This window comes from Cebus imitator, unplaced genomic scaffold (genome assembly GCF_001604975.1).
Source record: "Cebus imitator isolate Cc_AM_T3 unplaced genomic scaffold, Cebus_imitator-1.0 Scaffold75, whole genome shotgun sequence".
NCBI lineage: Eukaryota > Metazoa > Chordata > Mammalia > Primates > Cebidae > Cebus > Cebus imitator.
Window position 1 is genome coordinate 3,681,984 of NW_016107390.1, and position 27,353 is coordinate 3,709,336.

The window sequence follows — 27,353 nt, forward strand, 5'->3', positions numbered from 1 at the left end:
GTTTTGAAATAATTTTTTTTTTTTGTAAACTCCCTACAGCTAAAGAAAAGTACTATGATCACATAAATGTAGGAATTATGATGCACAGTAAATTAGTAAATGTTCGAATCAAATCAGGAGAGTTACCTGGATAATTCATCCCTTTCAAAAAATATGCTGATTTATTTTAAGTACTTGAATATTTTTAGACAAATACTATCCTATGAGATTGAATTACCTGGGTGATTAATTCAACAATTTATTTAGTGTAAGCAGATAATTATATTTAGACTTAAAAAGAGGCCCACTTTTCATGCCTTTGTTTCATATCTATGACCTCATCCTTTCTTATTAGTGCTTTAAATTTGGAGTTTAGCTTCTTACATGAAGATAGATGGTTCTACATTTTAGACCCAGGGATCATATACAAAGATATTTTGCCGTGTTTTTGTAGGCAAAGGTGGAAAATTTTTAACATAAGGGACAAAATCCTGTCAGTGTAAGAAACTTGGACTACAGCCAAAATGAAACTCCTAAAAGCTATTCGCTTTTAAAAAATGAAACTATTGCTTTATTTTTAAAGATGTATCTTTAGCATTTTAATGTCGAGTCATTTCAGTGAAAAGGATGGAGCTTTTCTTTGCTGCATTTCGAATTCACACTCAACTCACTGTACCTTCTCAGCAAATCCAAGCATTGCAACAAACAATTATAACAAAAATTTAGGTCAGTACCTACAAATTAAAATCTAAAATTATCTCAGTTTCCTAGTCAGAGCATGTGAAACTTTCCCTCATTATAGTGGAAATCAAAGAATGCGTTAAGCATTATAGAAATAAAATAGTCAAGCCACGCAGGAAATTTTGAGGTCTTAAGACCACTAAAAAAAAATTAATCTGTACAATGGGATTTCTTGAGTCAAGCTTTTATGTAGTCCGTGTATGTTTCATAAGTAACATTTGGAAGCTGGAGATTTTTTAAGTAGTGCCACTTCTTGATGGTAGTTTAAATGATTTACTTGGAAAATGAATATTTTGGCCATTTTAATGTTCACTGTTCTAAAATGTTCATACAGAGTTCCCCTTTCTCCAATCTTTCAATAACCTGTTTGAAGATACTCATAACAAGTCTGTTAAAGAAAAACTCTATTTGATTCACCTATTAATCTGATAACATACTTAACCAGAAAGGAAATCTGAAACTAGTATCCTTAACATTTTATAACTCTTGGATATTCTTTAGGGTATACCTAACACACAATGCTAGACCCACATAAATCCAGGGCATAATGGGCTATCTCAAGGAAACAGAAGTTTTCAAAAGTAAATAAAACTACATATTTAAAATATACTTATGGATCAGCCAGATGTCAAAGGAGGGATCAATTTTAATGGTTTCTGACATGATTACATGACAAATTAATTTCCTTTTTTAAATGTGGCAAATAAATTATTCCTTCATTTCACTTATCAAATGTGGCAGTTTGTATAATTAATATTCTGTTCCAGTTTTGCAAAGAATGTTTTAAGAAGTTATTTCTTCCAAATCATGTCAAAATATTATTTTTATAAGCATATCCAGTTAAGATTGTTGAGATAATATTCCTCACTTAAAATTAGATGTTGGTTCGTAAAACTAAATTGTCAAGTAAACACTCAACATCTTTAGGAGCTTTGAGATACTTTGGCCAGTTACTATAGGAACTGAAAATAAAAATTGCCCCTCCCTCCCTTTTTTATAAGCTTGTAACTACCCAAGACATTATTCTATGGGGGTTGAATGTACATTCCTCTTTCACAAGAAACAGTGTTTGGCAGGTTAAAACCAAGGGTGAGTTGCATACTTTAAAAATTGTTTTAGAAAAAAAAAAAAAAAAAAAAAGGTGGGGGTGAAATTAGGATTCCAAATTCTGTTATTATATACTTCATGACAAAATCCCTGTGGATTCCTATCCAAAGCCACCAGGTCGTTCGTAAATGGTACATTTTCAAACTTCCGACCTTATACCCCACTTTTGTAGAGGTTAAAAATGTTGACCTTACTATAGGCCATCGAATATAAACATAGTTTACTTTTGACAGTTAACAACATAAAATTTCATAGTCATATCTATATTTAAGGTTGGAAGTTAGAGACAACCTCAGATTTACAAAACCCCTCCGTGCCCACTACTTGACTGCTTGCACTTAGGGTTGTGACCATTCCTCTACAGTGTCATCCACGTGTGAGTGTTCTGTCAATTTGCTACCCAGCTCAACCAGCAGCGTTTCTCACCCTGACGTGTACCCAACTAGACAAGCATCAAGTTGAGACCATGACAAAAAAATAGGGAATAGAGTTCTTTTAATGGTCCATGTACTTAATTACACGTTTACATTAAAACTCGAGAATTAAAACCTGGGAACTTTCGAGCTCTCCCAGCAACAAAAAGGATGCATGTAGCTAACCGTGAACAATGGCATGCCTGCTAATTCAATTGCCTAGAATTCCAGTCATTAGCCAACCAGTCTTCCAGATTAAAACATCCGGTCTCCTTCAATTTTCCACTTAAACCAGAACACAGGAGAATAGATTTGACCAATCAACCGAGGATAAAATTGCACATGAAAAGTGACTGACAGTGTATGGATTAGTAGTTGTACAGTGTACTTTTAAAAACCTGTGCAGCCATGTAGTTTCATGATTCGTAAGTTTCTAGGGAATTACCTCAACCTTCTTGATCTAGATTGTGAAAATGGGTCACATTTTTTAAATGTGCATTTAGTATCTTAAGTGATTAGAATGTTTACACATTTCCCATGTGAGTGATTTAAGGCATTCTAATAATCTCATAAGCTCTGAACAGAATAGATATTAAAGATACTCTGTATGATACATATTTAGAATCTATATACTATCACAATAAAAAAAAACCACAAGAAATTCTCAGTTCATATAATTTATTGCAGTTAGCACACAGTTTAAAAATTCACCAACACACCAATAGTACAAAACTAAACAGCATTATAAGTTATTCCCCCCTCAGGAAAATAAAACGTACTATGATTGTCAAAGCTAGATGTCAGTCTAAGTTTTAGAACAAAGGAAGAATGTGAAACTAAGAAAAGGAAAAAGCAATCACTCACAATGACCACGAAAAGAAAATCCAAAAGAAAGTCCGTTTTCTCACAGACATTGATTGTCTTCTCTAAATTAATAAAATTTTAACATAAACTGTATTTAAAAAAAACTAGAAACTCTTCAAGTAACTAAAGATAATGCTCCAAGGCCATTTTCACAGCTTTTTTTGTTTGTTTGTTTGCTTTAAATGCCATTACAGCCAAATTAACACACATTTAACCAAATATTTCCAAAACAGTCCAGCAACACACAATGGAGTTTTCCATTCAGTATCTTAAGCACAAAAATAGGCTATGTTTACAGTAGTTAAGGCGATCAAATTTTAAACAAAAGCAATTAAAAAAAAAAAGGGAAAAACAGCAAACGTTTTCCATGCTACTCCCATAGACCTTATTTGTAAGTGCAAGACAGGAAAACAAACACTGTGCAAAATGCTTTTGCCTTGCGTGCTGGTCATTAAAACCACACGTCAGGCTGCAGCCTCTGCTGCCGCAATACACATAGTCTACTAACCCCCTCCCCATGTCAATCAAGGCAGTCCAGTCCTTTCAGCCTGGGGCTTTTTTCAGTCCATGGAATCTTTTCATGAGTTGGGGGTGGAGGGTGGGGGGCGTGGGGAGTAAGGGTGGGAGGGTAAGGAAGAAGGGGAGAAAAAGAAAAGGGGAGCAAACAACAAAAAAGAGAGAGAATGACCTATTGTCAATTTGTGCAGTAGTTATTCTAAAAATGCTCAACTGGGTAAATGTGTACACCTAAACTCTGAGCTGGCATGGGTTTTGTGCAATTAGAAGTTTGTTATAAATGCACACTGCACATGCAAATCTTTAAGCCGTTTGTAAACATTTATATTTTCCTTGTTATGTAGCGAAGTTATCAATTTGCAGCTTAAGTTTTTATTCAGCTTAACAGTTTCAACTTAAAGACAGTGGGAAAGTCAATTTAAATTATATAAAATAAAAATAAAAACAGTGCATTTACGTTCTTCATAACACCAGTTTTTTTCCAAATGGTGCTATTTTTCTAAGGAAATTAAATAATTTTAAACTCACTCGTTAAAGTTATACAATGCAAACAAAGACAAAAAATATATTGAAACTCATGCATTTCTGTAGCGTTAATATTTACTTTTCAAGACTCAACTAAGAGCATCAACACAACCTGTCAAGTTCTTTGACACCCCCCCAGCCCATGTAATCAATTACAGTATACAATAACAGTAATTCACATTTTTAAACACACAGTTCAACACTGCTGAAGCTGCAATATCCTTTTTCATCCCAAGCAAACCTTCACAAGACGGTGTCCCAGTGATCCCAGTGTACTTTCAGCATTTTGCTCACTGGGAACCATCAGAAAACCAGAAGTTGCCACAGAAAGTTTTAAGTCAACTGCTTGTTTAAAAATAGATAATCCAGCATTTCAGAAATTTTCCATTTGGGTCTAAAAGCATTCAGGTTTCCAACAGCCAGAAAAGATTCATGCAATTTGAGACATATAAAGAGGCTAATAAAACTGGAGGGAATTTCTACTTAAAAAAAATAATAATTATAGGGGGGAAAAAAGAGCTCAAAAGACAATGCAGTGTTGACAAAATTAAGCCATATGAAAGCATTTTGTGATAGGACGATTTGTTCAAAAGGGTCTTATTGGCTTACTTCCCCTACCCCCTCAAAGGAAAAACACCTCTCTATTCTGACTTGCTCTAAAGTTTCTTTTATCAGAATGCTAAATTAGTGAGATTCTCATGCTATTCTAAAGTGCAAAAACAAGTTAATATCCCAACTTTTTAGTTCCAGGAAACAAGACTGCTTTTAGACCGTACCACAACTATATAGAGATCTATTTATATATATGTATATATATATATTATTTATATATATATAAAATTATTTCCAAAGTTCTTGAGAGCTATCTTCTAAGGTCCAGTCTCTGACAGTAGGCAAGCTCAGTGCTTCGCTTTTGACCGACAAGGAGTTTACCAACTCACAGTGGAACTTGCGAATGTGTCTGTACAGGTCTCCGGACTGCGTGAACCTGCGCTCACACCACTTGCAGGCGTGCGGCTTCTCGCGGGTGTGCACCACGGCATGGCGGCTCAGGTTGTGCGAGTACTGGAAGCTCTTGCCGCACTGGGTGCACGTGTAGGGCTTCTCCCCTGAGTGAGTCCTCTCGTGGCGCTTGAGGGTGTACATGCAAGAGAAAGTCTTCCCACACAGCGAGCACGTGGGCACGTTGACATCGGCCGCCGGCTTGCTGCGGATGCCGTCCTGCTCGCGGAAGTGCGTGCTCAGGTGGATCTGCAGGATGTGGGGGCTGGGGAAGACCTTGTTGCACAGGGGGCACATGAAGATCTGGCCCGCGGGGCTCAGGATGTTGGAGACGTAGGGGAGCAGGCTGCTCTCCATGCCCCCCTCCACCTGGACGCGCTCGCTCTCCGGGGTCATCATCTCATCATCGCTGGCTTTGTCCTCCCGGTCCAGCTCCCTCAAGACCGAGTCCTCCCTCAGAGGAGCCAGATGGGCCGGCTCATACTGTACCCTGTTATTAGTGCTCACACTTTCTTTCACAGTGCTATGTTCCATGTCATAGTCATTAGTGCCAACATCACTCTCATCACAGGAAGCCTCTTTCTCCACCTTCACCTGCACCAGGTTGCTTCTCAGCACGTCCTGTGAAGAGAAATAAGAGCTGTTCAGATTTTCAACTCCTGAAAGGCTGGACTTGACAGACAGGTCCAGCACACAGTCAACATCTGCCGAATCCCTCACGGAGGTGACAGACCTCTGGGACAAAGACTCTGTTGAGCTGCAGGGGCTGGCTACTGTTTTTCCAGCTGCTGTGGCGTGTGGCTCTGCCTCTCCGGCAGCCTGGGGGATGCCTGCTGAGTCTGAGGGCAATCGCATCCACATGCTCCCAGGCTCGGCCGCCAAGTCCCTTTTGCTGGGCAGGATGTTCAATTTTTCATCTTCTCCTTCATCTTCATCGCTGGGCAAATCGCCTGCCATGTGGCTGCTGCCATCGGAGAGACTCTCGACTTTGTCCGAACAACTTGAAGCATCTTCTTCCTTTTTGGTGCTGTCTGCCTCCGTGGTGGCTTTCTCTTTCAGCTTCTTTTTGCAGACTTTGACAATGTCATACATGTGGAGATAACTGGCAGCTGCTAGCACGTCTTCAATGGGCAAGTCTTTGAACTGGAGTTTCCCTTCATACATGAATTCAAGCAGGAGAGCGAAAGCGGGGGCTGTAACAATGTCGCTGTTCAGATGAACAATGTCTCTTTTGTCCAGCTGGTCCTTGTAAAAGAGGTGGAAATACATGCTGCATGAAGCCAGTACAGCTCGGTGCGCTCGGAACTGGGCATCTCCCACCAGAACAGTGCAGTCACAAAGAAAACCCTGGTGTCTCTGCTCGCTCAGACACTGCAGCAAATGTCTACTATGGTCTGGAAACTCCATACTGTCTTCATAACCTGGGAAGAGAGGAATTTCTCATTAGAGCCTGGTCAGGAACGACTTTTCAGTGCTCTAGTCCCCATATAGAAAAATTAATTCTGCTTTGGCCGCCGTGGTACATGTCCCTGAATTTTAATCAGGCTTATGACCCAAGCACCACCAAATCACACGCACAAGACCCAAAAGCGAGAAGGAAAAGGTACACTTTCCGAACTTCCTCACCCCCGCCAAGCAGTTTCCGACACATCTCCATCTTCCTTGAACTTTCAGTCAAGTTTCAAAAGCCTTCCTTTAACTACAGCCTCTCACTAAGAATAAGAATTTAGATCTCTTTCAGAAGAAATTTGATTAACTCTACTTATCAAATTATGTCCTACAAACCCTACAAAATAGCTTTAATTTCAAAGGGAACAACTCATATAACAAACAAAGAAATGTCCCCAGACATATCCTGGAAGACACAAGAAAACTTGTCCGACCATCCTTTATCTTTTTACTTTTGCTACTTGACTGTACTTAGCACAGTTTAAAACCACACACACACACACACACACACACACACACACACACACACACAAATTTGGCTGAATCAAGAAAAAAATGAAATCGCATAATTAGTCCAGAAATTGGCAAACAACTTACTTTTAAAGTCAGAGTGTTACAACAAAAGCCCTGTGTATAAAAACAGATGTTAATGCCTTCAGATTTGCAGGTATAGCACACATGTACGAGATCAGAAGGAACTGCACCAACAGATGGAAAAGATCATCTTTACTATGAACAAATCCAAAGATTTTGAAAAACGAACTGAGAAAAAAAAGTTGTATTTCTTTGTAGAAACTGTACTTTTAGAATATTAGGAACCAGAAGGGCTTCATTTAACTCAGAAAATTCTCATCTAAACTTTGATCCATTGCAAGGCAAAATGAGTTTCATATTAAAATTAATTCAAACTTTTAAAAATAAAGGCATACAATGCTGAACTAAAACTCAAAAGCTTTACAGGTTCAACTTTTTTTAAAAAACCTTTTTAGAAAAAGAGAAACTATTTTTTTTCCCCTGGTTCTGCCTTACCTCAGCCAACAGAAAATACTTTGTTTCAATATAATTTGATATATTGGTGTTTTCCCACTAGCTTCTATTCTTGCAAATACTCATCACTGCCCTCCTTTTCTGATGAGGAAAAGTGAAATGGAGGTAGGGGAAAGGCAAAGATGTACAAAGGGTCAGAATTCAACTGCAGTGGGTAAACTCCTCAAAAATAAAGAGGACCCGACTTCCCCTTCCCTGTGACCAGAAGCAAGGCTCCACACCATCCATCTCAGCAAGTGCATTTTGGGAATAGATACACTTAATTGAATATTCAGAAATTACTTCCCTTCTTCCTCCTCTTCTACACTTTGCGCAAGATAGACTAAAAGTTTATCCTAACCCCAAACACATTCTGCAAGATGCCACTGCTAGAATAAACTAAGATTTACAATACAATCACTTTAAGTGCCCCGCAGCTAACATCAATCCTAATCCTTGAGAGGGCTAAAAATAAAGATTGGAGGGCAGCTCACAAGGTAGCCGTGATCAAATTAGGAGGCTGAGAGGACAGAGAGGGACGAAGAAGGAAGCTTATAAACATCTGATCCAGCTGACTGTGGCCATATGGCAGCTGCTGCCCAGATAAAGAGATTAAGAATAGAGGAGTGCGATTACAGCTGTCTGGCCAATTCAGGCAGCTCAAATCTACAAGTTCTAAATTAGTCGCTAACACAAAAACTCCTGCAAATAATTATTGTTATGCTGAAATAAAAGATCTCTTAAATATATATTTGAAAGAGAAATGAGGAAACCAGTCAAACTATTCTACTGGGGACAAAAGTCTTTTTTTTCTTCTTCTTCTGCTTCTTAAAAAACCTTCAGTTTCAAAAGCACTACAGCTGTATGTTTCAGTAGTGCTGCTGAATGTTTTGAAGAATAAAGTTTCACAGTGGAATTAATTACACAACAATCTAGCTTCTTAACTAGAATAATCTTCTCATATAAGTTTGAATGCTGGATTCCAGACAGTTTACTATTTCCCCACCACCACCCCAATCAAATCTAAATAGCAGTGAACAAAAAAGCATTTTAATCCAACGTGATTTCCAAAAGCAATATTTCAAAGCCTTTCTTAGCATTTCCAAACTTGAAATATTTCTGTGTATTAAAGTTATTTATTCGCTCAAGTAAAAGGGATAAAAAATTAAAACTCAACAAGCTCAAGACTCTCAACTCCAGTAAGATGTTCATTTAATACTCAATTTCATATATTATTCCTAAACTGGGTTAGAAAAGTAATGTGATTTTTTAAATTAAATAAACAAAACACCAAAACAGAAATATGCTCCATCTAATCTCTTGCTACTCCTACCTTTAGGACACATAAACCTGATTAAGTCCTTTCCTCTGAGTCCTGCTGGCTCCAGGTCTGTTACATCGGTGGAAAAAAAGCAGACTAAGAGAGACAGATGCAAAGTGGAGATGATGTTAGAGAGGAATGAGATACCTTCTCCACCACAGATCCGCACACACTAACTCCCTGTCTGTGTGTTAGAATAAAAGGCTGAGGGATGGCAGGCTGTCAGCTGCTCTGACATCATGTTCAGATGGAAATGCTACCTCCAGCTGTGCTCCTTTTAATGCCATATGCTACTCCTCTACACTCCTGCCACCAGCTTTTTCTTAGGAGAACTTTTCTCTTCTGTTAGTATAAACAAAATACTTCAAAGTCTTCCTTTTTTTCCAAACTTTCTAACAGAAGAAATTGAAAAACTCAGCATATGGAGTTCTACTGTATTTATGGAATAGCAACACTTCTGTCTTAAGTTGGTGGACTGGCTTACATACTGACAGCATACTCAAGCCACGGTGCTATTCAGGAAATCCAGATTCACTTTTATTTAACTCCAACGTTTAGTTTCTTAGGGATATTTTTAAACCAACCCATTTGACATCTCCAGTCCCATTTCAACATTATTGCCGCACTTTTTTTTTTTCTGCTGAGATAATGGTATACATGTCTCAAACGTTGGCAGACTTGTTCAGAACTATTACTTCATACTGGTTCACCTTATTATTTCCCTCTTATTTAACTACTTGTCTACAACCACCTTCTCGGTAAAATTTCTTACACTGCCACAGTTAATGCAAATTTCAATTCTCAGTACCAACAAGCTGAAACTGCACTTTCTAAAATCCTGGAAAGTACTTCAGTTCAATGAGACTAATTAATAAACTGATACAACCTGCTACAGTCACTTAAAATGAAGGCTGCACCTGCATATCTTATCTTTCTGCTCAGAAAAAGCAGAACCTTGCCTTCCCTTTGATCTGTGTCCCTTAACAATCTTTCTTCTTTGCGGGGGGGGGGGTCCCCTCTGTCATGTTTACGATCACAAGAAAATCTTTGTGTGGGGAGAAGCCGGGTCTAGTAAGTTTGAGAACTTTTTGACCAAAGTTTGTGGTTCTTTTCTAATAGCTGATGAACCTGTAACGCGACCCGGGCTGGGCTGACCGGGGGCCGGGCAGGGTGCTGCGACATCTCTGAATGTCAAATACATCTCCTCAAACTGCTGGGAGGGCGAGGGGTAGAAAAGGAACTGGGGCCTGAGGCGCAAGCGTCCCAGCCCTGGTGATACCCACTTCGTTCCCATTAGGAAGCCGTGGCAGAGTTAAAGAGTAACAAAACCCGACGACTCCGTCCTGTCCTTCTCGCTTCCCCAAAGTCACAAACCTAACTTTCTCCAACTTCGCAGTGAGTGACATAATTCTGAACGCTTAGTCCAGGAGTCATCCTTGGGAGATCCACGTATTCCCAGGCACACCACCTCTTCTCCACAAATGCCCTCGCCCCATTCCAACATATCAGACATTAATCACCCCATTTACCCAGTGGGGTGGGGGGTGAGTGACAGTTTAATGAGCCCCAAGCACCGCAACGGGCCAGACTCTCCCACTCCACAAATCGACCCCTTCCCGTCTCGCTACCGCGGATCCACAGAGGTTCTGTGAGGTTGGGGTTTTGTTTTTCAAAGAGGTGGGGGCGGGGGTGCCGAGCGGGGCAGCAGTGCAAATCTTTACGTAGTTCGCCGTGCATTAAACACTCGGGAAAGAGGAAGGTTAAAAACCACAGGGAAGGAGGCGGAGGGCGCAGAGCCGGTGCAGCAGGAAAACACCTTCAGCAACAGCGGAGAGCACAGACCCGGGTCACGGCAACAACAAAAGAAAAGTCGTAAGAAGCAGCCGGCGGGAGGAGGGTGGCTGCCAGCGCTCCCCCGACGCCGCGGCGCGCGACCCCCGGGCCTCCGGGCCACGGCACCCGCCCGGGAGCGCCCCTCCCCCGCGCCCCCTCCCCCGGGCGCCACTGCAGCTGCACCGGTCCCCGGAGCCGCGGCCGTCCCGGGCGCCACTGCAGCTGCGGCGGCTCCCGAGCCCCCTCCCCCAGCCCGCCGCCCTCCGCACCCGGGAGGCGCCACCGCAGCTGCACCGGCCGGGAGCCCGCCCCGCGCCGCAGCTGCACCGGCCCGCGGGGGCGCGGCGCGGAGCCGGGAGCCCGCACCCCGCCCGACCCCGCAGCTGCAGCGGCCCCGTCCCCGCGCCCGGGCCTCCCGCAGCTGCGCCGCCCCCCGCCTCCCCAAAGCTCCCGACCACACAAACTAACTCCACTCGCGGGGGCGCCCCCGGCCCGCCCTCCCCTCCGCCCGCGCCGCCCCGCCGGCCGGGGCCGCACAGCTGGCGCCCCCCGCCCGCCGGGGAGCCGGGGCGCAGAGGGGGCGCCGGGGCAGGGGCAGGGGCAGGGGCCGGCGCCGGGACTCACACGGAGCGGCCCTAAGTCACCGCGTCCCCGCCGCCGCCGCCGCGTCCTCCGCCTCCTCCTCCTCCTCCTCCCGGCCGCCGCCGCCGCCGGACTTGGTGGGCTTCCTCCGGCTCTGGCCCCCCTCCCTCCCGGCCCCCCCACCCCCCAATCCCGGCTCCGTCGCCCGCTCCCCCCCGCCCCTCCCTCCCGCCCACCCCCGCTGGCAGCCGGAGGAGCGCGGCGGAGCGAAGAGGGCCCCACTCTCAACGGCTCCCCATGGCAGCAGCCCAGCGGCGGCCGCAGCCTGCCAGACACAGCGAGGGAGCGAGCGAGGGAGCGAGCGCGGAGCCGCCGGGCGGGTGGGGGGGCGGCGCGGGGGGGCGGCGCGGGGGAGGGGGAGGGGAGGGGGCGGGAGGACGCACCACGCACGCACGCGGCGGCGCCGGCCAGATGTTCCCCCCTCGGTCCGCCCCTCTCCTTCCCCGGCCTCCCTCCCTCCGGGCGTTGGACTTCTGCGATTGACCGAAAGCGGCTGGACCGGCGCTCCCCGCCCGCCCCCAGGCCTCAGACTCCTCCAATGGGAGGGCGGCTCTCCGAGAAGGCGGAGGGGGTGGCGGGCAGTCGTCGGACTGACAAGGGGGCCCAGCCAATGGGGGCGGCGAGCCGGAGCTGCCCTCCCGCGCGTGCCAATCGCAGGCGGCAACTGTTGGGGTGGGCGGAGCTCGGGCGGGCGGGGGCCCGGAGCGGAGCGGCGCGGGGCGGAGTCCTCGGGCGCAGCGGCGGTGGCAGCGGCGGCGCCCCTCTGGGTGACTTGGCCGTGAGAAAGTGAAAGGAGCCCGCAGGCGGCGGCGACAGCTGCGCTGGGAGGGGCTTGTTTCCAGGCTCGGAGGCCCCGCGCACTCTGGGGGCGCGGAGCGAGCCTTTTGGTGTGCACCGTGACAACCACAAATACACTTTTAAACGTAGTGGGGCTTGGCCACCGCGAGTTGCGCAGGTGTCCCGGAGAGGCAGGGCACCCGGGGACACGCAGGGCTCCAGGCCGGCTTCGGCTGTCTCTCCCTGCTCCTTCCTGCGGGGCGACGGCGCCCGGGTCCTGGGCTGGCCGTGCGCGGGGTAGCGGGAGCGAGGAACGCTCTCGCTCGTCCTGCGGCGTCCCGCGCCCAGGTGCACATCGGGGCGCTGGGGACGCGAGCAACTCGGGCACAGTTTCTGGGAGTCGTTCTGACGTCATCGTGTCACGGGCAGAGCGGGGCAGGGCGCCTGCCTTTCTCTCGAAACGCTCCCGTCGCTTGTATGCTTACACTGTTGCAAGACATCCCCGAGTGACCAAATTTTAGAGCATTGCAGTAAAATTGGTACTTGCAGACGCCTTAGCTTGATTCCTTAATTGGTACGTATCTAGCCACAACTTTAAACTACCGAGGGAAGATGGAAGGCTGCTGTGTCGCTTTTCCTTCCCCTCGAAGAAACTTTCACTCGGTACCTGTTCTTGGCGATTAAACTGCATTAATCACGGCCACAGAGACGCGTGGGAATGTCTGCCGTCAAGAAACTGGAAATCGTGTTGAGGCAAGAATTACAAGTAAAAAGTTGAATAACAAGTGGTGGGGGAGCGGGAATGGCTCAAGAAAAGAAAATAGAAAAAAAACAAAACTGCATAGTGAGGAAGTCAGTCCACTAGTCATTGTCTAATGAAATGTGTTTATTCTTTGCTAACAGAACCCAGACTGGCAAGCCTGTTGCTAACCAACTTGCCAGGAGACCTTTCAACTGGGCAAAATGTGCTTTCACTTTGTTCCAGGTCAAATGGGTAAAGTAGAAAGTATTGTGTGGACAAATCAGACATGTTGAATTGCTAATGAAGTAAAAACAGGAGCACACAAAATTCCTGGAACTGAAATAACTCTGGGATATCTTGTTAGAAACAGTGATGTGTCTACTTTTTTCTCAACCCTCTACACCCTCATGATTCACTACTGAGGTCAAGGATATCTTATGAGAACTACAGTTTTTGTATTCCATGAAGTCTGTTTTATCTGTGCTTTCGATGAATTCTGGGTCTTTTCAGTCTAGTGATAGAAGGCCCAATTTCCATCTGACCTGTTTCAAGGTAGAGAAATTTATAAATGCTATTCACGGATGAAATATACAGGCATACAAAATGAGATGTGAAAAGTCCATGTTTTACCAATAAATTCAGGGAAAAAGAAATTTTGCGTTATCAAAGCTGTTTCTCATCTACTAAAAGTTAAAAATAGAGTGACAGATGTCTAGATGAGTAGACATAAAGTAATTGATAGTCTCAGGATATTAAACAACTCATGAAAATATTAGGACACTCACATTATCTACAGAAAGCTTAAGAAACTCAGCTCTACGGCATCTAGAGCCAGAGTGTAGCTCTAACAAAATGTTTTGTAGAATGTACCTACAAGTAGAATAACAGCCCCCAAAGATGTGCAGGAGAAAACATTGATACATCAAAAGTTGTAACCATTTTGTGTGTGTGTGTGTGTGTGTGTGTGTGTGTGTATCCCTAATAGTCATCTCTAGAATCCATTTTGGGAACTCAGCAGTGTGGCCAGAAAATATAGATTAAATGCATATTTAAGGAAGCAAATCTGTTGCCCCTCAATTGCTACAACCATTTTATCTAGAGTCCCGTAGTGTGACTGTATTTCATGCCCTTTTTTTACATTTGAAAAAATTGTTTTTACTCTCTTTGTTTTAAAGTGTCCTATAAACTTACTGTACAGATGATACTTTTAATCCTTTGGAAAGTTATCACCATGAAAACTTTAAGTAAAAATAGGCTGATATCAGAGAGAGCATAATATAGAATGATTACTATTTTTTATTTAATACCCATTGGAACCATGGAAGGTAATAAGTCAAAGTGTAAATATCCCCCTCAATTAAGCACCTCAAAGTAGGGTGTTTACCACTGTATAATAGGCTTAGCATATTACCATGATACAAAGACACTTGACAGAGTTTTGTGGTTTGTTTTTGGTTTTTTTAGCCAATAATCTATCCTTCTCCCCCACCCCCCACAGTGGGGGGAAAAGGGCAAAAAGTATTCTCAGCTCTTGGGAAAAGCTACCATGGTCCTCCCTGGAGGAACCCAGTCCTGTAAAGTTCCAGTTAATCCATACTTTTCCAGGAGTCCTGAAATTAAAAGTGATAACAAATGAATCTTTCTTGCCAGGGAACAAGTTTTATGTGCTAATAACATATACGTTTCAACTAATAACAATTTAATAGTATAAAATGTTGATGAATCAAATAAAATTGAATTTGATGAGCAGCTCCATAAAATGAGTGTCTTTTAAGTGTGAACCACAGCTCAAATCTCGGAAAAACCTCAGTGTTTTTATTACACTTTATGCAATAGGTCATGTTGAAAAAGTTGTCTCAGAAAATGGTTTTTGGATATTGATATTTTATAAATGTATTAACTTCCTATATGAATGGAAGTTTGTTTTAAAATTAGGGAGGCAAACAATAGTAAAATACCAGGTATTTTAAGGTATTATATTGGTAATAAGTATAAAATCTAACAAAACGTAAGTAGAGATTAACCTGATTTTGAACGTAGAGAGAAAAAAATACACTAAACTGGAAAGTTTGTTCAAGCTTCTGTTAAGCCACTCACTTTCAATATCACAGCATGCATGAATCTCTATGAACTTCGTTAGACTTTTCTCTCTCTGTGTCTCTGTCCCTTTCTGGCTTTTAGAAATGAACAGGTTGATATTGTCTAAAGGGAGGAGGAAACACTGACACACAGTTGAGATAATGATAAAAAAAAAAAAAAAAAAAAAAAACAAAAAAAAAAAAAAAAAAAAAAAAACAAAGATAAAAAAAAAAAAAAAAGGAACAAACCAGAACACACATCACAACAATGAAGTGAACAGGGAGCATGTTTTATATAGCATCATTCTTAAAATACATATTTTATGTATTTATAATTCTCTATAATATATTCTCATCTTATCTATAGAGTATATTCATAATTCTGCAAAGCACATTCTATGTCATATTCCCTGGGTTATAAATTCTGTGATACTTGAATCTATTTATTAAATTCCTAAACTATGGTAAGCCCTGCATTGGAGATAATTCAGCCTGATTCTCAGCCCTGAAGACAGAAATAATCTTATCAGAAACTCTTGAGGAAAAATCCTTAGCAGGTTTGCACCACGCGTTGGTAGTGTACCAGTGAAAGCAGAATGAGCCTACACCAATGATTCAAACCTTCTGAGGCTTAAGGGCAGAGAGGAGCAAAAGATACAGTCTCCCTAAAACTTTTTCCTGTGCAGCCAGTTTGTCGTTGCTCATTGTACATCAGTGCTTTTATAGACAGCACAATGGCTGTAGGAGGCCAATAGTTCAGGCTTGGTTGGGACTAAGGCCACTTTAGAGAATTTAGGTTAAAAGCAAAGAGGTATTTCAGTAGCCACCCAACTCAACCCTCTTCTCCTTCTCTCTCTCTCTCTCTCTCTCTCTCCCCCCTCTATCTCCTTCAGGCTTCCCATAAAATACATTATACCGTATAGCACATGGAAAAAAATTGCACACAATGATGGCTTTTATAGTTAACTTTGTGCTGTAAATATATTCATCATTCACTTTGTATATAATCCCAGGCCTCTTGAACCCTAGGCTGGCTGGCTTTCTTGCGCCACAGAATGCCTTCATGTCATTCACTGGTGGGAGTTCAATCTGTTAAAAATTATTTAAAGGCTATCCCAAACAAAACACATTTCTAAAGACACGTCTGCTGTCCTTAAAAATCACATGCTTTTGAATACCAGATGTTGGAGTTTATCTGTTGTGTTGAAGGCTGCATTACTTTGGATAATTGAAAGATGCACTCATTTTACCTGTGGGCTTTTTAAGATTTACCGTTTAAAATAACCCAACTAAACATGACTTTCAGATGAGTAAATTCTATTAAAGAAAGATTTAATATGAACCTATGATATAACCCCCCTTCAATAATGTAAATCTTCAAGGTATTAATTGTGCTAAAATATTGCACAATATTAGTAAGTAGAAGTTGTTTTGTTCAAAATGAGAGAATAAAACTTCTAAATATTTGAATGCTAATATTTTTTCTTCTTTTAAGTTGCTTAAATTAGAGTTTGTAGAAATTTGGTTTGCAAATGAACTTAGAAAAGGTGAAATGAAGAGAACAAGAGGGGTTACCAGGAAATATTAATAGCACACCTACTGTGCGTTTGCTGCTGTGCTTTGGACCCCAAGATAGAAATAGCATCTGTCTGCATTCTTGTACAGGGAGAAATTTTTCCTTTCTTCTGTGCTTGCTCCACTGTTGAATGCAGCACCTTCTTGGATTTAAACCAGCAGAAGGGAGAATGATACATCTAGAAATTATTTACTGAGAACTTACTATATGTTAGAGAAACAGGAAACGCATTATCATGGTTCTTGTTAGATTTCCACCATGTGCTAGGTGCCAACAATACATGAAATAATATTCCCTCTTAGAGCTTCATTATGTATAAATGTCATTGTGAATCCAGTGGACAAAGATAAGGTTTCATTTTTCTTTCAGTAACTAATATGTTGCTGATGCCTAATAAGTGTTTACCAATCCTAACTACTGTAATAAGATAAAATTGTCTTAATCAAACTCTGGTTATAAAGAAATTCTATCAATTTAACACAAAAGCCTTGATATATACCAAATTCAAACTATTCGTGGTAATAAGAGCAGACAGAAGGTTAAATCTCACTCCAGAAATTTACTTCACCCTTAGCAATAACATGCAACTCAGGAAGTTACTTCTCTTACAAAGAACTAGCATTTATGCCGAAGACTAAAATGATTATTTTTAAAGTACCCATTTTACAATGCAAATGTGTATCTAAATTAAACTCAGTAAAAATAAGCATTTTAAATTGAAGCTGCAGTAATAGCTTTATGGGAGACAATAGGAAAAGTGGTTCTTGAATATGAACTCAGAGAAAACGCATTTCAAATTCCTTCTACGGGCCTGGAAGCTTTCTTTGTTCTCTGTCTCTGTACATTAATGTACTGTCACATGTTTTAACTGAAAACCCATTGCTCTGAAGATCTTTTACACAACTGAGGCTGTTCAGCAAGGTCATAGCAAAAAAAATAAAAAAAAAAGTTGGGTCCAAAAAAAGGAAATTAGACTTACAACTGGTCTACAATGCCACGCTGTACCTTAGCGCTTGGGATATGGGACAGATGCAGGAACACAGGCTCACCAAAACACACAGTGACAAGAGACTGCGTAACAAAGACACATACACAATGGCATTTTAGACAGAGACAAATGACAGACGGAGTAGAGCAGTATATGGGACAATGGCTTTACAGGGGACAGGAGGGCTGTAAAGAATGGTGAGAAGATAGTGACGGTATAGAAGAAAGATAATGGAAGACAGCTGAAGACAAGGAAAGATCCCAGTGGGAAGTGGTGTATGGTAGAGGCCACGGCGGTGGAGATGGTGCTGGTAGGCGTGGCAGTGGCAGCAGAGAGGTGAATGAAGCAGAGATGTTCATACTTCTTCCTGGGCTCTGCTGATTATGCCACCATTTTTTGTCTTGCAAATTATTCTTAAATAATACTTCATGAAATAGCTAGCCCAAGAGCGAAGAAGACTAGAATATACTCAGTTGGTTTTGCGAGGAGAGCACTTGATAAAAGAATAAGGAATTTAAAAAAATAATAATGTAGGCTATACTCAGTATTTAACTCTTTCCAGACATGAAGTTGCCGCAATTGGGGCAATGTGTGTGTGTGTATGTGTGTGTGTGTACTCACGTGAACACTCATATACCTAGGTCACTAGTTTGGCTGGTTTTTCTGGCAAGACCAGATTAATAAGAACTAGATTTTATAGAGTTCATATTAATATAGAGTAAGAATTTCATAGCACATTCATTACATAGTTTTAGGTTGACCTTATGGGGAAATTGTAGGTATGTACTGACATTTCATTGAGGAATATGAACTATTTGTTAAGCTAACTGATCACATTTCAGAAACAAATTCATTCATTCAACAGCCACTGGACACCTATCATGTGTAAGGCCTGGTTCCAGTGACATCAGCCTCTGTACAAATATTTGGCCTGGCTCATAAGCAGATGCATGAACTAGCATTGGAAGGAAATACTCTTGAACTACTTTGATAAGGTGGGCCAGGACAATTCCCCATCAAAGACACCCACTGTGTTTTTTGTTTCCTATCTTCCTTGGTGGATCGTAAGCTCCCTCAGGATGGGGACTCTTTCTATGATAATAGCTGTATCCTTAGCAGCTAGAATGGTGCTTGGCACATAATAAGCATTCAAGAAATATTTCTAGAAAGGGAGGGAGGGAGAGAACAGAAGGAAGTAAGGGAGAGGGTAGAAGAGAAGGAAAAGAGAAGGGAAGGAGGAAAGAAGGGAAGGGAGATAATGAAAACAAGTAACTTACACCTTTGCATTTGTCCAAGGCCAGCAGGAATAGCAGTGTTTTATATGTTCAACTGCTCCCTTTAAACTTGGGATGAAGGAGAGCTTATTATGTAGGCTACCACAAGAGCATCTGTTTACTTTTTTAGGGTACATTCTGACCCAACCTAGAAATACCCCAGATGGATGTGGTAGAGACTTTACTCCTGGGAGAAGCATAGCAATTCTTTAGTATATGTAAGAGGTATTTCATCCTTGAGGCATTTTAGAGGTGAGTTATTGCTCAAATATCTCTTATAGGCATAAGATGTGTTATTATTCTCATTACTTGGAGGTGAATGTTGAAATGGAGTGGCTAAGTGACAATGTCCAAGGCCCCCAATTAATATTGGTGAGTTGCAGAGATAATTCATCATCAATTCACTAAGTCATTGTTCCTCAGATATTTAGGCCACTCTGAAATCAAAAGGAAAAACTCCAGTGTTTTAAAACAAATTAGAATCTGCCATCCTTTGAAAACGTACAGTCATTTGGGTCTTTATCCTTGAGGACACCCATGATCTCAATGGAACCACATAAATGAGCTAAAAATATAATGAAAGGAATTATTTCTGACTTTTCAAATGTAGCTACAGCTACAGAAACATGCTATTGGTGGATATAAATGAAGATACCTCCAAGCAAGAAGTGTTTTCCCTTTCTGTAGGTCCTATTAAGACAGTAGGGTCCTAGGAACAGTACATTTGGTACAAAGGAATTGATAAAATTGTATATATGGGTGCATGCGGGGACTATGAGAGATAAAAGATTATATTTTCATTTGCATGGTTTGCTGGGTTTTATTTGGCAGATACAATAACACGGGCTATGCAGAACCCATAAAGCAAAGTGAGAACAGCAGCTCATTTGGTGGCAGAATGTAATGGTTGTAGCTAAAAGGCTTACATAATTCATCTCAAACCCTTATGCCTATATTTATTATTGTTTAAATGAAAATTAAACTCTTACGGCCATAAGGAGGGATCTGGTCAGACATTTGATTGAGATCCCTTTTTCTTATATAGCTTCTGAGATGATGAGTCTGTGACATTTACAACCAGCTACAGAAATATTCTAGAATGAGCATACTTTACCTAAGTATGTTAGAATGTCATTCCTCAAATCCTGCTTTCCCAAACAACTATAAAACTCCCACAGAATGCGAGTGAGTAGAGGGAGAGGCCTCATTTGTTATTCTGCCTTGGAATTTCTAGTTCAACTCAGGGCAATAGTAAGCTGTGGTTAAGAGCTAATGTTTAGTATCAGATAATATTTGGTATAATACTTTAGCAGGGGTGAGGGCTGGAGGAACAACACAAAGGAAGGGCTGAGGCGTATGATATTGGCCCAGACCGTTTCACACAAGTATAATGTATTTTGGTGTTATTTAAAGTATTGTATTATATCACATTGCTAAAAGAATATTTTTAATGTCATGTTTTTTTTTTTTATCACTTTATTCTTATGTTAGAAGAGTGGAAATTTTGACTCTCAATTGTGCATACTCCAGACTATGGATTTAGCTATTTGGGGGGAAGAATTTTGGGGTTTTTTTTTTTTTAAGAATCAGACTTGAAATATAGTTTGTTAAAGAGAAATCTGTACTGTATTATTAAGTGCACATCTGGATAAGGTTTTAAAATATCAATGATTATCACACCAATTTAGAGAAAGTGGAACTGTGTGTCTTAAGACAGGTGTGTAAAGTATAATATTTTTATTTTCTGCAGATCTCACAGAGGTAACTAACAGATATAATATTAATATGTAAACATATAATGTTAATTAAAGTTAACATTAATGCTAGATACAAAAGTTTAGCATTATGGGGCTATTGGAATATTTGTAATTAAATTAGCCTTAAAAGCGATAAATTAAGTCTCAATCATTTTTTAAAATGACCAGCATACCCACTTTATGCAAGTTAAATAGGTATGAAAATAAATAAATAAATACATATGCCCTAAATTTTACTTGCCATGAGTAAGTACACATGTGGCTATTTTGGAAACTGGGTTATCCCATTTGATTTTAGATCTTCTTCATTATTTTTAGGTAAATCAATATGGATATTAAAGTGATTAGCTCAAACTTTCCAAATTTGAAAATTTTATGCCATTCAGGTTATTACTGTATACATACATGAATCAATTTTGGAAGGAAAGAGAAATACAACAAGAAAGTTATTTTAAACCATAATTCAATGCAAGTAAATAACTCATTTTCTAAATAATGAGATAATTGACAGAATTCATTCTGCCTTGGTAGTAAGCCCAAGCTGTTTGTGTGTATGAAAAAGAGAGAGAGAGAAGGCATGAGAAAGAGAGAGAGAAAGCAAAGCTTTAATTGCATGTTCCTCAAGTTTAGTAGGAATAAACTACAAGCAAAAAAAAAATCAAGAAACATTTAAAAACACATAGAATATTATACATTTTCACTTGAAAATAACAAAAATGTTATTTTCATATATTACAGTCTCACAGATTTTCTCTGTTCAGGAAGGTGTTTCTTTGCTAACTCATATTCATCTTTCAATCAGCTGGTTTGATGGCCTTCCAGAGGCTGCCGGGAAGATCTGACAAGTGGAAAGAAAAAAGAGACAAGCAAACCTCGAAGAGAATTTCAGAAAGAAAGAAAGGAAAATATCCAAAGGATTGGGGGGAAGAATGGAGGGAAACAAATAAAATTAGACAAAGTTTTAGAAAGCAAACAATTATTTCAGTTAGTTTCTTTTCTCCCATGCATATTTTTTTAATGGGAAATACGTTCTACTATTTTAACTTTAAAAAAAATCTGCCTTCACTAAACTAAAGCAAGGGGCTTAATACATGGTAAAGATAAATAAATATTCAGTAGCTAAAACCTTGATAGCCAAAGGAGACCGTGCTACTGGGCTGTCACTCCATGGAGTCTGTGGACTTCTGAAGCAAGAGAGTACTAAGAGAACAAATACTTGTTTCCTTTAAAAGACAATCTAGCATGAAGCAGCATCACTTTCAGAATTGCCTATTATCCTATCAAGGCAACTAGTTGTTAGTTTGGTCAGAGTGAACATCCAGCTTCTATGATGCTAAATGAGAGAATGGAATGACTTCTGTCCCCCCAGCAGCGCCTTCACGCCACGTACCTCCAAAGCTCACCTCCAGCCCAAATGTTTTTCTTTACGCCTTTTGCTTTTGAGTTCTTAAAGCGTGTTATTACTATTATTTATTTTTAGTGTTGCAATCTCCAGCAGTCCTTATTTTCACTCAAAATTACAATACAGGGGACTATGGCCAATGCTATGCAGATGGCCAAATAGATAATAAAGACTCAGTTCATGAATAATATCCACTCAGAAAGAGGACAAAAGCAACAGGAAAAAAGAGCCCAAATTGGACAAAATGTGCGTGCTATATTTAAAAAAAAAAACACGCGATCATTGTCAGAGATCATTAAGGGTGCCCTGTAGTTTTAATTATATGCCAGTGGCACCAATTTGATGTGACTGTTTGCTCTTATAGTCAATAAAAAAAGTCATAACTGCCATCAAATTTAAATTTAATTTATTTTCTACACAGCCTTTTCTGTTTTCCTTGTTTTTTTTTTCTTTTATAACATTAACACTTTTTTTGTTAAAAAATGTGTGAAAGATTAATTTGTAGAATGAGGGTGCACAGCACAGGACAGATGGAGGGGGTGGGACATGACAGTTTTCGTCTGTGGTATCATTTTGTTGTTGCTATTGCAAGTGAGCAAAATAAAGATACCGCTCCTGCGATCCTTTCTTTTGGGGCCCCTCAGATAAGGTGTGTGGCTTTTGCCTCGTGCTGGCCCTGCTGTTTGGGGATGCAGCCACCCTCTACCCTCCACAGCCAGCGGCTTATGAACAGTGTTCATAGCCCGAGAGCACTTTCATTGTAAAATCGCATTTCCATAGAATGCCACCCGACTTTTGTATAAAGCAGAATGAAACACACTTTTTTTGGTAAGCTGACTGTGTTGAAATGAATTAATGATCTATCCTCTCTGAGATCCCGTAATGTAAACCTGAACACATGAGGCAGAAAAGAATTAATTTTTTTTTTTTTTTTGGCACAGGACAAAAATTCTCACATTCTCACATTCAAGGGGATTTTTTTTTTAATTTATCAAAAATGACGACGTGCAAGTTTCAATTTTTTGCCTTGGAACGGCCCTAATTTACACATAAGTATTGTAGGAGTTTGCTATTGTAAAGGTTCTTATTGAAGAATAAAGCAATTACCACAGAAAATCACTGTCATATGGCACACACAGACATTCTGAGAAAAAGTAAAACTTTGAGAAGAAGGAAAAGGGGAATTCAGGACAGCATGTGGGAGGGAAGATGGGAGTGCTTTTTATGCACAAAGAGATCCATTAACAATATCTTTATCAGTTTCCTTCTTCCTTGTTAACTGAACCAACTTCCAGTGCCCAGAATATGTGAACGTGATTGCAGATAAATGACTGAGGTGGCCAGAGGATGAGTGAGTGCACATGAAAATGGCTGGTGGTTAATTCATGGCAAGACACGATTTGCCTGGAAAAAAAAAAAAAAAAAAAAACCTTTTCCTCAAACTAGTGCGTCTTTCACAGCAAGGTGGTCCCCCACAGTATGTCACGAACCCTCCGGGATGCCTCAGCCTGGAGATCAGTGGGTTCTTGTGGATAGAGTATTTGGTATTCCGGTCATCTTATATGATCACGTTATTTTCCTAATTAGACTGTAGGCTTTCCCAGGGAGGGACTTTGTCTCCGAGCAGAGCACGCTGTAGAAAGCGGTGCTCCCCCAACTGCGTGCTTGGCAAACCGGCTCTATGGGGACCCTGGATGGCTCTGTCGGGGCCCACGCTGAAGGCAGCAGGGCACGGTGATTCGAATCATGGGCTTTGGGGCGGGCCACCTGCAGTTGGCGACAGGCTGCCCCTAGCTATGTAACTATATTTTAATTTATACAAGCCTTAGTTTCCACTTCTGTCAAAACAGGAATGACAATATTAGCGTGCACTTAATTATAGGATTAGTGAGAAATTAAGAGATATTCCTTTGTAAAGCATTTAGATGGTGTCAAATGTAAAGCAGTTAACCCTAGTTTTCTAGAGGTCACTTTTTGGATGCTTCTAACACCTGATCACTGAGGGTACTCAAAATCCTAAATCTTTGGTATGAAACATTCTTATTCTGTTACGTTAGGGGGGTAGCACAGACAAATACAATGTAGGAATGTACCTGGATAGGTGAGTGGGGAACGAGGGAGAAAGCTAGATACAATTTTAACACCAAATAATATTATATGGGGATGGAGAGTTGTCCTTGACGTCATAGAAAACGGGGAGGAAATTTGGTGTATATATTATGTGCCTTTAAAATAGAATACACAGGAAACATGATAAAGAAAAGTATCTACCACACATCCAATGTAAAGAGAGTTATCTGTTTTATATGTATTCTCCCAGAATGTCTCCGCAATTCTATAAAGTAGTAGGTGCTATAGAAATGGAAGGTACAGCAAGTGGGTGTCATTCATTCAAACACGGCACTGAGAGAAACAGACTCAGCACAGAGAATGTCTATCCCTAAATCCAATACGACAAGCACAAGACGTGTTGTGCTTACATTGAAACAGTAGCAGAGCATGATATACGGACACATGCATGTAATTACTTAAGGCCATGAATCACTTAATGACAGGTATACATTGCTAAGAGATGCATCGTTAGGCAACTTTTGTGTGCACATCACAGATGGCACTCCACAAACCTAGAGGCTGTAGCCTACGACACACCCAGGCCTTGAGGTGTAGCCTGTCGCTCCTAGGCTACAAGCATGTTACTATGCCGAGTAGTATAAGCAATTGTAACACAATGGCAAGTATCTGTATATCTCCACGTAGAAAAAGTATAGTAAAAATAAGGCATAAAAGATTTAAGGTGGCACATCAGGCTAGGATACGTACCGTGAATAGAGCTTGCAGGATCGGAAGTTGCTCTGGGTGAATCAATTGCGTGAGGGGAGTCAATGCGAAGGCCTACAACGTTACTGTCCACTACTGAAGACTTTACATAAACACTGTACACTTAGGCTACACTCCAGTTATTAAAAAATATTTTTTCTAAAAAATTAGCTGGTGGTGGTGGCGCATGCCTGTAATTCCAGCTACTTGGGAGGCTGAAGCAGGAGAATCACTCGAACCCAGGAGGCAGAGGTTGCGGTCGAGATCACACCATTGTACTCCAGCCTGGGCAACAAGAGCGAAACTCTGCCTCACCAAAAAAAAAAAAAAAAATTTCTTCGCTAGTAAATTAATCTTAGCTTACTCTACTTTTTTACTTGGTAAACTTTTCAATTTTTTTAAACTTTTGCCTGTTTTGGGATGACACTTAGCTTAAAGCACAAATATATGTATTGTACAGCTGTACAAAAATATTTCTATCCTCATTCTGTAAGCTTTTTTCTGTTTTCAAAATTTGTTTTTTACCTTTTAAACTTTTTTGTTAAACACTGAGACACAAAGACACACATGAGCCTAAGCACACACATGGTCGGGGTCACCCACTCACCATCTTTTAGCTCCTCACCTTGTCCCAATGGAAGGTCTTCACGGGCAGGAACACACATGGAGCTGTCATCTCCTGTGGTAACAATGTCTTCTTCCAACAGAGGCTGGAGAGGGTGGAGAAACAGGAACCCTTTTCCACTGTTGGTGGGAGTGTAAATGAGTTCAACCATTGTGGAAGACAGTGTGGTGATTCCTCAAGGACCTAGAAATAGAAATTCCATTTGACCCAGCAATCCCATTATTGGATATATAGCCAAAGGATTATAAATCACTCTATTATAAAGACACAAGCACACATATGTTCATTGTGGCACTGTTTACAATAGCAAAGACCTGGAACCAACCCAAATGCCCATTGATGATAGAGTGGACAAGGAAAATGTGTCACATATACACCATGGAATACTAGGCAGCCATAAAAAACAATGAGTTTGTGTCTTTTGTAGGAACATAGATGAATCTGGAAATCATCATTCTCAGCAAACTGACACAAGAACAGAAAATCAAACACTGCATGTTCTCACTCATAGGCAGGTGTTGAACAATGAGAACACATGGACACAGGGAGGGGAGCATCGCACACTGGGGTCTGTTGAGGGGGGCTAGGAGAGGGACTGTGGGAGGTGGGGAGGTCGGGAAGGGATAACATGGGAAGAAATGCCAGATATAGGTGATGGGCAGATGGAGGCAGCAAACTACATTGCCATGTATGTACCTATGCAAGAATCCTGCATGATCTGCACAGGTACTTCAGAACCTAAAGTACAATTAAAAAAAAAAAACAATGTCTTCTTCTGGAACACCTCCTGAAGGGCTAGCCTGAGGCTGTTTTACAGTTAACTTCTTTTAATAAGTAGAAGGAGTACATGCTAAAATATAATGATAAACAGTATAGTATAGTAAAAACATAAATCAATGACATTGTTTAGTATCATTATCAAGTATCATTTATTGTCTATAATTGCACGTGTTGTACTTTTATACAACTGATAGCACGGGTAGGTTTGTTCATGCATTGCACACACTGTAAACGTGTGTAATGCATTGTGCTATAATATTACAAAGGATATGTCACCAGTGATAGGAACTTTTCAGCTTATAATCCTATGGGACCATCATATTTGCAGTTCATTGGTGACCAAAACGTCATTACGTGGCATATGACTGTATTTCTATGCATGCCGATACACAGAATGTAAAGTATCCTTATGTTTCTTTTTGCCATCAGGTGGAAGTTACGTTTATGCCCAAAACTCTGGAGAATCATTACTTCACTGGCTGCAGGGGAATTCTAATGGGCTAAGACTAGGGTGAAAACGGCAAGCTATAGAGGTTACATATTTTTAAGTATAAATTAAAAAGTGTATATGTGAACACAGGTGTGTGTCTGAAATTGCACTTTGTATAAGCCAACTTTTCCCTCACAGTAAGAAGCCTGCAGTTATTAACTGTCGTAAAGTCTTCTGGTCCCCTACCCCAATAGCTGTTCTCCCCCTCTTCTTTAGTGACAAAACTCTCAAGTACGTGACTACCCCCAAGTAAAAACTGCATTTCCCAGCTTTCTTTGCAGCTAGATATCTCCCTGTGACAAACTCTGGACAATGAGATGTACGTGGAAGGGTTTTGTGCAGTTTACAGGAAGCCTCCTTAAAAGACTGTGAATATGCCTTTTGACCCTTGGTTGCTTTCCACTGTCTGGAATATGGATGTGATGGCTGAAGCTTGGGCTGACATAATGGACCGCAAGGATGAGAGCCACGTTATAAGGAGGCTGGAGAGGAGGGCTGAAGGAAGCGTCTTCATTTAATGACTTCCTAAAGTTACCATCCCAGCCCAGGACTGCATACTTCCCAATTTCGTTTCTATAAGAAATAAATCAATGTTGGTGGAGATATAAATTGGTGCAGCCATTATGGAA

At 41.1% G+C, this 27,353-nt stretch overlaps 1 protein-coding gene and 2 long non-coding RNA genes across 10 annotated transcripts; 1 reads left to right on the forward strand and 2 right to left on the reverse strand.

Annotated features, from left to right (window-relative positions):
* Positions 1-2,901: 2,901 nt before the first annotated feature.
* ZBTB18 (zinc finger and BTB domain containing 18) lies at positions 2,902-11,734 on the reverse strand. Of its 5 annotated transcripts, none has more exons than XM_017532105.2 (2): positions 11,401-11,734; positions 2,902-6,568 (listed from the first exon to the last, which is right to left on the reverse strand). In XM_017532105.2, exon 2 carries the CDS (start codon positions 6,552-6,554, stop codon positions 4,986-4,988), a length of 1,569 nt encoding a protein of 522 aa, XP_017387594.1. In that variant the 5' UTR covers positions 6,555-6,568; positions 11,401-11,734; the 3' UTR covers positions 2,902-4,985. The 5 variants fall into 5 exon arrangements, with proteins under 5 accessions (XP_017387594.1, XP_037595760.1, XP_017387593.1 ...); XM_037739832.1 differs by lacking the exon at positions 11,401-11,734 and adding an exon at positions 9,091-10,717; XM_017532104.2 differs by lacking the exon at positions 11,401-11,734 and adding an exon at positions 8,956-10,717.
* Positions 11,735-11,803: 69 nt separating this feature from the next.
* On the forward strand, positions 11,804-23,441 carry LOC108306945. Of its 3 annotated transcripts, none has more exons than XR_001826347.2 (4): positions 11,804-13,059; positions 18,445-18,574; positions 18,984-19,105; positions 21,413-23,441. It is a non-coding gene; the product is annotated as an uncharacterized LOC108306945 (long non-coding RNA). The 3 variants fall into 3 exon arrangements; XR_005200898.1 differs by lacking the exon at positions 18,984-19,105 and adding an exon at positions 13,099-13,189 and having other exon boundaries at positions 11,804-12,961; XR_005200897.1 differs by lacking the exon at positions 18,984-19,105.
* LOC119471810 lies at positions 20,277-25,642 on the reverse strand. 2 transcript variants are annotated; one of them, XR_005200899.1, is made up of 2 exons: positions 25,455-25,642; positions 20,277-21,448 (listed from the first exon to the last, which is right to left on the reverse strand). It is a non-coding gene; the product is annotated as an uncharacterized LOC119471810 (long non-coding RNA). The 2 variants fall into 2 exon arrangements; XR_005200900.1 differs by lacking the exon at positions 25,455-25,642 and adding an exon at positions 24,833-24,958.
* Positions 25,643-27,353: the final 1,711 nt, after the last annotated feature.

Bases quoted from the DNA above. Each gene is read 5' to 3' on its own strand.
- ZBTB18 (XM_037739830.1), bottom strand. From the start codon at position 6,804: ATGGAGATGTGTCGGAAACTGCTTGGCGGGG. The intron at 6,569-6,773 runs GTGAGGAAGTTC...CTCTCTTCCCAG, and splicing joins TCGGAAACTGCTTGGCGGGG to GTTATGAAGACAGTATGGAG.